This window comes from Micropterus dolomieu, linkage group LG04 (assembly GCF_021292245.1).
Source record: "Micropterus dolomieu isolate WLL.071019.BEF.003 ecotype Adirondacks linkage group LG04, ASM2129224v1, whole genome shotgun sequence".
In the NCBI taxonomy this organism is placed as follows: Eukaryota; Metazoa; Chordata; class Actinopteri; order Centrarchiformes; family Centrarchidae; genus Micropterus; species Micropterus dolomieu.
In genome coordinates this window covers 25,567,181-25,581,416 of record NC_060153.1, presented here as the reverse complement: position 1 = coordinate 25,581,416, position 14,236 = coordinate 25,567,181, and the positions used below count along the sequence as shown (strand labels likewise).

At 42.6% G+C, this 14,236-nt stretch overlaps 1 protein-coding gene across 2 annotated transcripts in view; it reads right to left on the bottom strand.

Moving 5' to 3' along the window:
• rnf38 (ring finger protein 38) overlaps positions 1–13,955 on the bottom strand; it is a 25,222-nt gene extending 11,267 nt beyond the window's left edge. Inside the window, exons 1-3 of one of the 2 annotated variants that reach the window (XM_046047633.1) lie at positions 13,843–13,955; positions 12,106–12,792; positions 1,586–1,647 (exon numbers count right to left, since the gene is read on the bottom strand). In XM_046047633.1, the coding sequence (XP_045903589.1) occupies positions 1,586–1,647; positions 12,106–12,694 (651 nt within the window). In that variant the 5' untranslated portion in view covers positions 12,695–12,792; positions 13,843–13,955. Of the gene's footprint in view, positions 1–1,585; positions 1,648–12,105; positions 12,793–13,604; positions 13,694–13,842 lie in introns of those variants that run through there. The other variant, XM_046047634.1, reaches the window with a different exon arrangement.
• Positions 13,956–14,236: the final 281 nt, after the last annotated feature.

The following is a 14,236-nucleotide window of genomic DNA, read 5'->3' as shown; positions in this document are numbered from 1 at the left end:
CCCCCCCCCCCCCCCCCCCAACAAGATTTCAAAGCCCATTTTGTTTCCTCTGCCACTGTTCCTCCCTCCTTCCCCTCACTCCAACCAAGTACCACAGCTGGAGGTGAAATCATTAGCAATACCCCCTCCCTTCCTTTTCTCCCTCCAAGCTTTCTGCAACACCTTCCTCAGCATCCTGCCTCCCTTCTTCTCCTCCTTCACTGTTTTTTTACTTCATCTGCCTGCTTTTTCCACAGGCCTTCACTTGTGATGAAGTACACTTATATACTCTGGTGGGTTTTAAATTATACTTGAACTACCCAAGTATGTTTTTTACAATATTGCCATCATTGACATGGCAGTCTTGCTGAAATTACCAGCAATATCTTGTTGAAAATGTACATACAGTTTCCAATGTGAATTTAAGTTTATAGTGAATGAAGAATAAGCACCCTCAATGGAAAAGGAAAACTTTATGATTAGTGTAGACATACAGATGAGGGGTGCATGGCTGTATCATCCAGTTATCAGCTGATAAACAGTCCTTTCAGTGAAATTAAAGAAAAACACAGTGGAGCAATGTGAACAACGATCCCATAAGGAATGTGCTTAAAAAAAAAACAACAACAAACAAGCACACTTTACATTTCTCATCCTTGTGGGGAATACTTGCCACAGGCTTATGCTGCTGAATGCGCTCTACACTTGCATGACGCGTATCGTAAACATACTTCAGCATTTGTGAAACATAAAGCAGAGTTGTGATTTGCAAACTGTGCTGTGCTTGAGTTTCTTAAAGTGGTACTACAGTCAAAAGTGTATACACAACAAATGAGGGGGTGACATTGTGAACATCAGCAAGTGTTTCTCTGAGCTAAAGTTGAAATTACTGAAAAAGACTGACTTTGGGTTTTTCACTAGTTATTTCAGCCCAAATTCTCTTTTATTCATTTGTTGGGTTTATGGTAAAACAGATGAATGTAAATACATTTCATGAAAATAAATCTCAATTTTACTTTATTGCTTTGAAGTTGTTTAAGACTTGTTTGTTTTTTTTTCGCCCTAAATGACAAAATTCTAAACAAGTGCAAATAATGCACATCTATAGAACCAATTGGAAAAGCAGCACTGAACAGCTGTGGTTCATACTGGTGCGTCTGTGGTAGACGTGTACTTCTAAAGAATGTTTTTAAATGTATTATTTTTTTTAAGGGATACTCCAAATGAATGAAAGTGAGGGTTACAAGAGTCCAAGAGAGAAATACATTCAATCATTTTACTGGCTACAACACAGCCTCCAACTCACTAATGATTTCACAGGGTGGGGGGGGGGGGGGGGGGGGGGGATCATGACACTCACCCACTGCACTCTGTATATAAGTCGTACACACACACACACACACACACACACACACACACACACACACACGTTCCATGTATGCGTGTCAGACCATCACCCAGAGTCAGCAGAGAGAAGATGTCATTTAATACTCAGTCATAGATGATCATCTTATTCAGGCTGCACAACAGTGAGCAACTTAAAAACACGCCTACATTTCTGAAGTTGCTATGAACGTCAGCACTTAAAAAAAGATGTGTGGCTTACCTTATCACTCTCCTCTCCATATGCATGATCTGGGTGGCAGTGGTAGGACCCGCCGGAGGCTCCTAGACAGAGAAGGTAAAGGCAGAATATAACACAAGGTCATGCAGTGAGACATGTGCCTAAAGCTGTAAGCGTGTTGAGCGTGACAACATTTGATCGCCCTTACAGCCATTAAAATTTCTGTTTTAGGTATAATGGCAACCAAATCATTAAGTCATCTTTCTACACTTTACCGTATGTACAGACAAGCACGGATCCTTACTCAAAGTCTGGTCATGCTCTGCATGAGTTTTAATGTACTCACACATGCTACTGTCTTAATTACTATTGTATTGTGTATTATTTTACAATACAATATGCAAATACGTGTTGGTAATACCCATTGTTGAAAATGATAGCACCATTATACGCAGGCACTGTGGGGAGACCCCTGTTTTTCTACATACAGTAAATTTAATCCTGTTGTTGTTATTGTTCCTGTGCAACCTGGATTTAAGACACAACAGCAAAAAATAATGACAACATGTTTGTGAGAAGGAGTGCTGACCGTGTGTACAGCACAAAAGTGACTGGAACCCATATGGTATACCCTTGTCTTAGATCAGAGGCAGTAGATGTAGGTGCACACACACACACAAAATAAACACAGTAATCCTGGATTAGAGAAGCTTTCTGATGATACCGCCGCTTGCATCACAGCTAAGACTTTTACTCCTTTGTTTTTCCACAATCCTTTCATCTTTTCTATTTATTTTGGGATTTGTTTTTCCCTTTTTTATCCATGGGCATGTCTTTAGCTGGGGACGTCCTCACCACAGATTGTGGCAGTGGTATACACACCAAGGGTAAGCACTCCCAAGGGCACGCCAGACAAGGCTACCTTTACGATAGAGATGAAGAAAGCTAAAGTAGAAGGGATAGATGCAAAAAAGCCTTTTAAAAAGAGCATTTTTCACCTCTCGGCTGTTTGTTTGTGGGACTTTCACTGCTCACAACCTCCCTCTTTGAAGAAAAGCTGTGATTGACAACAAAGAAGAGGGGGAAGAGAAAATAGAAGCAGGCAGAGTGAGGTTTTCACAACTGAATTCCTCAATCCTTAAAAAAAGCATTTTATACTCCAATCCCTAGAGCAGGCATAATAAATGGATTGAAAAGGTGGAGGTAAGTAAAGCTTATATTAGTGAAGTGAAAACCGGCTAAAAGGCTATTTTTCACGGAGATGATTTGGGACCTAGTACTGGTGAATCATTCGCGGGACTCACCGGCTACATAGCTCTCTTCTGTAGGACACTCATTCAATGACCACAATAGGAAAAAATCCCTTCCTCCATCCCTGAATATCGTCTCACTTGCACATTGTCAGAGTCCAGTAAATTGAGTCAGAGACGAGTCATTCAGTTAGAGTCACTCTACAGAGCACAATGCAGACGCTACAGAACAGGTTTAAATGTTTCGATAAAGTCATATCCACTATCGGACTAACAGACTACACACAGCACAGTACACACAGTTTAGTCTCTACACTCAAGGAAAGTTGAATAGTAGGATGATAGATTGAATATGAAGTTTCTTCTCCTACATCTAGGAAGTTTTAGAAAATGCTGATATGGGTGATTTAATAAATATAAATGTTGACCTGTTACTATGAAAGATTTTCTCAGTAAGAGTTCATATACAGCACGAGGTCTTGTACACACACACAGTCTAATTCTGTTTTCTTAACAGAAAAAAGCCAAAGCTGGACCTTGAGACAGCAGCACAACTCAAGAAGCAGAACAGACACAGTGCATCACAGCAGTGAGACCTGAAGACAAGAACCAGAGCAGGACTGTTTGCAGAAATACACTGCGACCAGTAGCTCAGCAGAATAAAAGAGAACAGGATGGGTAGAGGAGAGAATTTGGGGCTTTAATTAAATAAAACCCTAATTGTCAATTTGAAACAATTTTTTTTTTTTTGGTGAAAAGATGGACGTAAAAGTCCATGATCTTGATTGTTCCATGTAAAGCATGCAGGTGCCTGAAGAAGAAAACAGGATGTCTTGGAAAGGGGGTGAAAGACAAAAGTGATGGGAGGTGAGGATGAAGAGCGAGCATAGGAAAGAAGCGGTCGAGGAAGAAGGTAAAGTACAGAAGCCGTACAGAAGAAGTGCACAAGGGTGGAAATGCACATCAAAGAGTAGGAACAGTGAGGAGGAAAGGGAGATGGGAAAAGATAAAGAGTGGAGGAAAAAAAACCCAAGGAAGATGACTGGAGGGGGAGAGAGCAGTAGAGGGTGAGGGAGCAGGCAGGGAGGGGGTTGTGGCTTCCCCTCTTGACTGCTATTGATTTTCTGTAAGCCTCAGAGTGCATCAGCTATTTCTATCCATTTCCTCCACCTCTCCCTCCCTTTCTCACCCCCCCCCGCACTCAGCTAAGACACCCTGCTCACACACCCTCCTCCTCCTCCTCACACTCTCCATCACTTCATCACCATCCCTCCATGCCACCGATCTATTTTTCTATGTGCTGGCCTGTCTCTCTCTCCCTTATACTCCTGCTGCTTTATCTCATAGCATCCACATTTCCTTGCTTTCCCTATCGCACCGTCTCTGCCGGTGATCTACGTAACACTCTCTCTTGCAGTCTCTCTTTACCAAAGTACCTCTTCCTTTCTCATGTCAAAGCAGAAAAAAAAAAAAAAAACAACAACACAGAAGTAAGTGGGTGAACAGAAAGGCTGGCTGGATAGATAAGATGATAGATAAGTGACAGGCTTACTTAAATCACCAGCTCAACAGTTACAAATGGGAAAATCGAAAAAACCTTGTTGACTGCTGCAGGACTTGTACCAGTTTACCTAACATATACACAAAGTAAAGGCAGTTTTAGCTGAGCATATGTGTAATGCAAAACGCACACACCTCTCACATCACCCCGCCTCCTGAACACATGCCACAGCACACTTCACACCCTCGCTCAAAGCAGTGTCAAGCAACAAGCTGGCATACAGTCTTAAAATAGGCGGGCATGCAACGCCTGCCCAGCCATTACCTGCCCAACGCTGCTTTTATATGGGAATGCTTCTGCCTCTCGCCCACTTCATTGTTCTATCTATTTATTGTTCTCTCCTTCCTCGTTATCTTTCTTATCTTCCTTTCTGTTCCCTTGCTGCTGCAGTCTTTGAGGTTGCTTCTCCACCATGCACTTCTTCTCAAGTCACAAAACTGCTTCTACAAGATACTTGATCATGAAGTTACTTGTATAGTTGGCAGTACTGCTTTGGTCACAGGGAGAATGAACTGAAAAACAGAGAAACAAGCCCAGTATATCAAGTATATGAAATAAAATAATTGAGGCGCAACTGCATGTCCTTCCTTGATCAACAAATCACAGCTGGCAATTTCACACAGCACTGCAAATACATATGATGTGATGTTGAAATTTTGAAGGTGAGCATGGTATTTAATATCACGAGCCTGTGTGAGGTACAGCTACCCAGAAACCCTTTGTGTGCGCATCCCTTCACGTGGACATTTATATAACGTTTGCTGAAGCATGTTTTGGTTTTAACCCTTCTGCACAGCCCACACAGGCTGTTTGACCTGAGGTTTCATTATGGGGTTTATTATGTTATTATTAACAGCCTTTGAAAGAGCCAATACTGGTCATCAAATTGATGTCATTAGGATCAGCTGATTTGCTCATCACTTAGATTTTAAGAGACCCTGCAAAAAGATTTGCTTTGAGTAGTAGTCCACTAGAAGGCGGTTTTCACATTGATTTGCTGAACATGAAAGTTTGTCTCTCACCTTAGATCTGAGTTTAAGAGGTATGAGTACAAGGATAATTTTGTGACATCATAACTACATTGGAAAATCAATAATAATCAAGTATGCAAACTGAAACCAATGCACATGCACGGAGAATGGACTTTTCAGTGAACATTGAGAAATATTTGCATATTCTTAGAATCAGAGGGTCCTGAATATATTCCTCCACTCGTGTTAAAGACCCTGTGTGTGGAGGATCGCAAAATTTCTCTTTGAGATTCACAGCAAAGTATCACAGACGTCTTTTGCGACTCCTAAAATGAACCCATTGCAACCTGTTGTGATATTTTTGGTCACAAAACAGAGGCTGTGCAGCAGGAGACGGTTGTTGATCCTAACACGCTGGCTCACACTGAAGGCATACAAAACACTTGTACATCAAAAAAAAAAATTGTCCTTCAAAATGTTTTAATTTAGAAAAGAACTTTTAAAAGTAGCTTATAGCATGGTATCCAGGCGCAATACACACAAGCATATCAATGAAAATACCTGCCGGACTGCATTGTGATTCCCATACAGTTTTACTTCCAATAACAGCTCTAGAGTTTATAGCCTATTAGTAGATTAGAGCATTCCTGCTGGTTGATTTCATTTGTTTATGTCATCTACCTTTGCCATCTTCTTTTGTCAACTTCTTCTTAGCGCAGGAAAAGAAAAAGAGTTGTACAGTGACATCAGTCTGTATGGATGCATGTGTTTCTGACAGTCCTGTTACAGCTCCCAGCCCACCCAGGCAGCAACTAAAGGCGTGTGCACACAGACACAGTGAGTAGAGGGCCATAAACATGCACCAAGCTAACCACTCCTTCACACTCCTCACTCTCTCACTCCTCCATCTGTCCTCACTATCTCCCTCTCCTCCTTAGCCCCCAAAGGAAGATAGAAACCAGTTGAGTGTAGTGTTGAGAAAGTAATAATTCTCTTCTTCCATCATAAATCTAGATACTATCACCACAAACTAAACCATCAAACTCATTGGAACTACATTTTGAGGAGCTAAATGGAAATGTAGGCTACTTGTTCTGTGTCTTTGGGGCAACCAATGCACAATTTATAAACCCAGGATCAATGTCGGTATAGAAACTACCAAATAATGCACGCCAACATATTGATGCTTGTTGACAAATTTAGATTTCTTGTAGGGGTGTGACAATAAAATCGATACGGCAATATACTGGGCATTTTTCCATGATACTGTATCGATATTCCAGCCCATCATACAATACATAATATTAATTTTATTTTATTTTTTTTAAATAGCGCTTACTTAAATCACCAGCTCAACAGTTACAAATGGGAAAATCGAAAAAACCTTGTTGACTGCTGCAGGACTTGTACCAGTTTACCTAACATATACACAAAGTAAAGGCAGTTTTAGCTGAGCATATGTGTAATGCAAAACGCACACACCTCTCACATCACCCCGCCTCCTGAACACATGCCATGCTGTGGCATATGTTAGCTCAATGCTAACATATAATGGGAATCTCTATTAACGTGCTAAAGGACATTAGCGGTTGAATTTGCATTTTATGTGCCCTTATAAACAAATGTTTTGATAATTTTTCATAGTTGCTCTGTAGTTTTATTTACAGACTGAGTAGAATTGTGCTGCTTTCTAACAGTTTGGATTTGCAGCAAATAAATAGTCAACTTTTTCACGGGCATTTTGTATTAATAGTTAAATATTGTGATGCATCACTTTGTTGTCAAGCGATATATCGACTATCGCAGAATTGCTGTATCGTGACATTATCGTTATCGTGAGCCGTGTATCGTATCGTGAGGTACGCTGCGATTCCCAACCCTAATTTCTTGGGTGAAACTAAATCTCTTTACATTCTGTGAATGTCCAGTAAAAACAGGAATATAGCTCCACCCAAAATATAAGTATTAAATACTCAACCCCTATAGACTTGAAAGGTGGCGGATATTTGGCATATTTGCAGAAAAAAAAAAAAAAAACAACCAGTCTAACCAATCACTACCACCTGAATCTAACGTCATTTTAAGCTGATGCGTAGCAATGCCTACTGGTTTTCCTAGGGTTTTAAGAGTGGAGCAGAATGAAGTTAAAACAAACTACATTGTCGGGTGATATTATTATTATTATTATATAAAATCAATTTGCAGCACATATTTCTTGTCTATGGCAGTCACTATTGTTTTAATTACTCCTCCTTGGTTCCTGTTGCCAACAGCAATAGTCACCCTGTTGCGCCGTCACACAGCGCTCATTGAATACTCGCTTCTTCAGAGGAACCGCCGTTTCATGTCATGATGCCAAACCACATTCAGTCAACTCGGTGGAGTTGAGTGTTGCCCCCTACTCTGCCTAAATTGGCTTATCCAAACAATAAACCCATCCTAATCCCAACTCTAACCACCGGAGGCAATGCCTACTAACCAATCAGAGACAGACTTGTTGAAAGTCTGGCCAGAAAACATTTTGCGTGTACAAAACAACCAAACTTCTTTACTCCCTCACATGAACATCTACACAGACTTGCAGTGGGGTATCGGGGCCTTGCATAACAGTTACGACAGAGGTAGAATAGGACAACAAGAGGAGGAAATAGGGAAGGACATAGAAAGGGGTTAACTTATGTTGAAATGCCAAGCAAAAGCTAAAGAAGCTGACAAACTGTTGAGACACAGTACTGCTACAAAAGCAACTGGAGGTTATAATGCAAGAGTGAGAGACCAAGACATGGTAGAATTGTTGGTATTCAAGGCTGATGAGAACAGACTCATCTTTAAGTTGGAAACGTGATGAAAGGGTTCAACAGCAGTATCACAGACACTAATAATACAAAAGGTAATATGAAGTTTCCAGTTCAGGCAGTGAGAAGGAACAAATCCAGCTTCCCCGAAGACATACGCATTCTGAACTACAAACCACTGGACTTTGAAACCACGGATTTGCACACATGACACAACCAAGCCACATCCGCTGGACATTCCTAGTTATATCAACAGGGATAGGAGGCTAACACGCAAACAGCAGGAGTAAACAACCCCTCCCTCCTCAACTCATTCAACATTCATGCCTTTCTCACACATGCCTTTACCTACGCTCACAAACTTACTGCCTCTGGTCCTCAGTTTCAACAATCTATCCTCCCCTCTACTGTGCCTCAACTTGCTCCCAGCCAATCATTTTCATCTTTCTCTTTCCAGAGACAGTATCCACGCCTCCTCCCAGGTTGCACACTCAGCAGCTGCCTGTGAAGCATGCTTCCCCCCTGTGCTTTGCTTACAATAATACTCATGACACCTCGTGTCAGCCCTATTCCATGAAATGTGTTCAAATCCTCCCTTTGCTGTTTCTTCTGTGCTCTCGTCTAATCATCTTTCCTTCCTCATCCTCTCTCTGCATCTGACCTTCCTAAAGCTCTATATGCACTATAATTCCTCCCTACGTTACCTCCTATAGTTGCCTAATCCAACCCACAACTTCTTTTAAAAAAAAGTGACTCTCCTCTCCCTCCCAGTTCAGTGCTTGCACTCTCACTGGCCTCCCTCTTCTACCCTCTCTATATTGACCTTACTTAAGGCTTTTAGTGACCTCTGGCATTCTCCCTCCCATTCCCTCCAAGTAGTACATGTTTTCCCCCCTCAAACCAGATCAGGGCCAAACCTTGGATTTAAAGCTAATTAGAAGTCATTGGCCTCCACCCCCAGGATCTTCTCTTGCTGACCAGAGCAACTGTTTGTTGTTTATTTGGAGTTTGTTGTTTATTTGGAGTGACAGAGTAGCAGACTTGGTCAGTCAAATTGAAAGAGTTTCTCTCCAAACCAAAGGGGGTTGCCCGGGCGACAAGACAAAGGAAAGTAAGAGGAGAAAAAAAAAAAAAAAATAGACAGAGTGCATGTTTCCACTTCTATTGCAGACCAAGGGATGGAGAGGATAGGAGTGGAGTGGAGAGGTAAAGGTAGAGTGGCAGGAGTGTCTGCCCCTCTGCTGCTTTGGGCAGTCCATTAAAACGATCCCTCCATTAGACAAATGTGGGGGAGGAGGCCAGAGAAAATGGACTGCAGGGGTACGGAAAGGGTTGACTGATCCAAAGGGGAGGGAGAAATGAATGTGACTAAGAGAGGACAGGCTGTGACAGAGGTGGGCTGGAATCAGGATAGGATATCAACGGCTACAGAGGATGTTTTTATCCACTTGGCCCAATCTGGCAGTGCAGTTTAAGTATTTGGTGAGCACTTTTGCTGAGCTACATTTTCTATGCTTCCCTTTTGCACCTCAAGCACCATGGGTCCTCAGGAGTCTTTTTACCTCGTAACAGATCATTTCCCAACATGGTAAGCAAAGTCACGTAAATGGTACATGAGATGGAACATAAAGAAAAACAGGAAACCAAAAATGTGAGCACTACAAACTGTATAAAACAAACATGAATGAACAAAGCACAATGGGGGAAAAGGAGGGGAAAAAGATATAAGACTACAAGGAGCAGAGAGAGGGGGGATTGAAGAGTGCAGGATATCATTAGCTTTCATGCCCAACGCAGGTGACTAGAACAGGAAGAATGGACTAAGTATCTCTCCCTCTCTCCCACACTCTCCCAACAAACAGGACCCTTATGGGAATGGAAACAGGGTCTAATAAAAAGGTGTATAGTGTTGGGAAAGGTCCAGCTAACCAGCTGCTTCACTTGTGTAAGAGAATAGTCAAGCATAAATTAGCTCAAGGCTTCTTCTGGCTAAGTTAACTATGTAAGTAGCATTCAAAAATGAAACAAATGCTATTTTATTTCAAAACAAAGCAACAGCTTTACTTTGGAAGCACTTCAAAGCTACTAAATGAAGCATATCCTTTGGTTTTGCACGTTTGCTACAGCCTGTATTCTTTCCAAATTACTGTTCTTTTGTGAGCAGTGCATTTCAGGTCTAACTGAAATTAATCCAGATAATGATGGAGAGTCTATAGAATTTCTAGCCAGTGCCTACTCCTCTAGGTCGAAATCCATTTGGATGGAAATACAATACAGTCATTCTATCCATTGATTTGTGCTATCCTACATGTCATAGCTGAGCTTCGATGACAGAGTATGGGTCGTAGGTCGCAGCAGACCAATAAAACTCTGACGATGACTGTTCACCTTCTGTGGTGATGCAGTGGAAGAACACAGTTTTGTGCTTTTTTTCCATACAAATCAAATCAATTTCCCATTCAACCCTGGGCCTTATGCTGTTGGTGTGAGAGGAATGACAGGGTTATTAGTCTTTCAAGAACATGTCAAGTTATCCCAACATGTAGAACCAGTATGCGTATGCAGTCTGCTCAGGGTCAAAGCATTCACTGGAAGGTTTTAGATAAACTACAAAAGAAAGTCCTCTTAAACTCATCCTTTCATTTAGACTTTCCATTTTGATTGTCAATAATTATAATAAAAATAAATAAAATTTAAAAAAAAAAAAAAAACAGTCACATGATTTATACATAAGGAAATTTAGAAATAGATAAAATCTCTCTTTAAGCCTTTCAATTTGTTTCAGGGAAAAATGCCACACACACACACACACACACACACACACACACACACACTATATATTCCCCAAAGCACCACATGAGACAACTACCAACCATGCATTTTCCTAACCGGAGAAGCCTGTTAGGTGTGTTGGAAGAAAAGCTTTCCCATAGCCTTGCTGAATGTGAAACTCTAGCTGTGCTGTTTCTATGTTGTGTGGTTCACTGCACTGCATTCGCTGTGTGAGAGTGCCCTCACATGTATCCTACACCCAGCACCAGTCCATGCACACACTTGCTAAGTTTTGCTTTGCAGTGAAGCACAAAAATCAAAGTATGGCTTATCCAGTTCCTAAAGACGGTATGTCTGCTATTATAGAGAGCATGGCCATTCTCTTTCATTTAACATGACATCCTATTTTGTAATTTAGCTGATTCTCTTGTCCAAAAGTACTACCTCTGGTGAGGATTTACTGTGCTATGATTTTAGTATGTGAATGAGACAATAAACCTGCATCTTCACCAATGTGTGCCACCTATCCACTGAGCTATACAAGGCCATACTAAAACATGAGCAACACTACAGATATATGAGGAGTGCCAATTCTTTCTTACTTCTTGTCCATATCTTCTCATTTGCAGTCCACAAAGCCAAACCCCTGGCTTATCTAGCCATCATTTATACTTGACGTACCTGTGAGAGAGTCTTTGAAAAATGAACTAATTTAGACAAAAGATTAGCCAGTAGCCTACACACTGTAGGGCTTGTAACCTAGCTACATAAATATTTGTGTAGTTGACTAAAAGTAGACTTACCACAGTGCCTTGAGAAACACAGTCTGGGTAACTAACTATGCACAGCAGTTCAATAAGCTTGAGTCTACCCCAGTCCATGCCACAAACTGCTGTTTCTCATTCACCTTCTGTATGTGCTCACTGTGCACCACATCCACACTGCAGCTCTGTGGCAAGCACAGAAAACACCCCCATCTAATTAGAATACAAAAAATGTGTTCACACATGCACAGACACTTTGTCATGCCATCCCCAGGACAGGCGCTCTAAAAACCTCCCCAGTGTATTAAACACCCCGACTTCTATCACTTTAACTTGGCGCTTATGTAAAGACAAAAGTCTACTAAATCGTGTGATTCTTCTACCGTTCTTGGTCGAGGGTACACCACCACATACACAGCCAGTGACAATAACAAAGTGGGGACATTTACCTGCCGCCGGTATGCGGTGCGCTCCGGGAACCGAAGACAGCCTCTGGATGCCGGGGGAGACGTTACTTCCTGGGGCTCGCGGCTGGTTCTCCGGGTGGTTGCCGTGAGCTCCAAGTGGTGCGCAACCGGTACCGTGCTGCTGCTGCTGTGGATGTAGTTGCTGCTGCTGATGGTGGTGGTGATTAGATCCCATGACACCGCTGACGGTAATTCCGTTACCATTCCCACCACCGTACTGTTGGTAATATCCAGACCGTGAACGCGATCGAGTCCTTGGGGGCTCCATGGCCATTTGGTGGGGGTGAAAAGGGTGGAAGAGAAAAGAGGAGGACGCGGCTGGGGACTGCGGCGGAGAGCCGTTGATGGACCCGGGCTGTACAAAGCCCCTAGCGCCGTTCTGGCTGTAACTATAGCCCACGAGTCCTCTGCCCCCCTCCGCGCCCCCGTACTCTGTTCGCTCCGCCGACTCCGCCGCCCCCGCCTCGTCGAATAAATCAGCCCCTTTAGGGACAGGCTCCGGGGTGGAGGGCAGCCGGGGGCAAACTCTAGGCTCCTGAGTCGGTGGCTGTCCAGCGGCTGCGATTGGCATTTCCTTTCGGGGGATTTCCTCTGTTACTTTTTTTTTTCCTCTCCCTTCTGCGTTTTCCCACTGGTTTCCTCTCACAGAAGAAGCCTTTTAGTCCGTCACTGTTTTAAAATACAAAGTTGGATAGTGGCTAACAGTTAAACTGAGCAGCTGGACACTCTTTTGTTAGGCTGCAAATTAAAGCATTCACCAGATCATACAGGTTACACAAACGCCCAACGTTAACCACCTCTGCTCCTTTTGACAAGCATGGTGTGTGCTGTAACTTTGAGGTCGCTACTTCCCTCAAGTTTGTCTAAGTAACGTTAGCTATGAAACACGGCGTGATTCCCCAAACTGGTTCAACAACTACACAACGTTGTCTGTTCAAGATATCATCGATGTCTCGTGTTTTTAATGACACACAACTGTGGCCAGGGGGTCGGTAAATTACCGTAGGTAAATTAAAATGAATCTACTTCCACATGATTGTAAACGTTACATCTCGCGGTGGCTCTCCGGCGACGTTTAGCTCAAAACAACCCGAGCACCGAGTAAGACCACGGTTAGCTCACAGGAGGCTAACAGAGTGTAGGGGGGGGGGGCATGCTAACGTTAGTGCGCATGGCATACTGTGATAAACGGGTTATTACGCTTATTCTAATCGCACAACAACCGTGTTCGCATATCCCGTCGCTTTCTCATAACCGTATGTATCCCCAGAACTGAGTTTAAAGCGACTTTGCCCACTTTAACAATCGTTTAAACTTATTTAGCCTGTCTGCGTAATGTCACTCGTTAGCTTGGCAAGCCATACCAACCCCTCCTTCTCCACAGAACACAGAAAAAATCTCGTAGCTAGCCACCCACGCCTCGAATCCCTTTAAATGTCTTGGTTAATACTAACTCAAGGAAAGGGCTTTAACAAACTTACTCTGGGTATTTTCATTTGAGTTAGGGAGACCCGGTAATATTTCCCAACTGGAAAGGGGCAAACAAGCAAAGCGCACAGAGAAAGATAAAAAAAAAAAAAAGTAGTCAACCTAAAATTACAAAGAAAGAACCACGGCTAAAATTAACACGATCTTAAGGAATGACCCCGCCTCTGTGTCTGCCACAGAAACGCGGTCTAATTTCCCAGCCCAGAGTAGTTTTTATTTACAACAACTTACCTTCAATGTGCTCTCCTCGACTGTACTCCTGACTCGGATCTGTCGATAATATGGTGAGCTCTGCGTGTGAGTGTGTGTGAATGTGTGTGTATGCGCCCTGTGTTCGCTTGGTGTCAGCGTGAAATGTGACAGACCGTCAACGCTTAAGTCGGATTTCACCAGGCCTGCCCAATCGATACCGGAAAACAGAAAGCGTCTGTAGTTGTTTCGAGCATACACACCTTCCCCACTCATTCACAGAGAACAAAGGAACACTAAACAATATTTAAAAGTGTTCAATGTGATTTATTTTCAGTCGCTTTACGTCAGAACCACGAGTTCACTGGTAATTTGAAGGCGTTGCAGATCGGTAATCGATTATGTGCCCTGTTAAATCAGAAGCTGTGGATAGCAG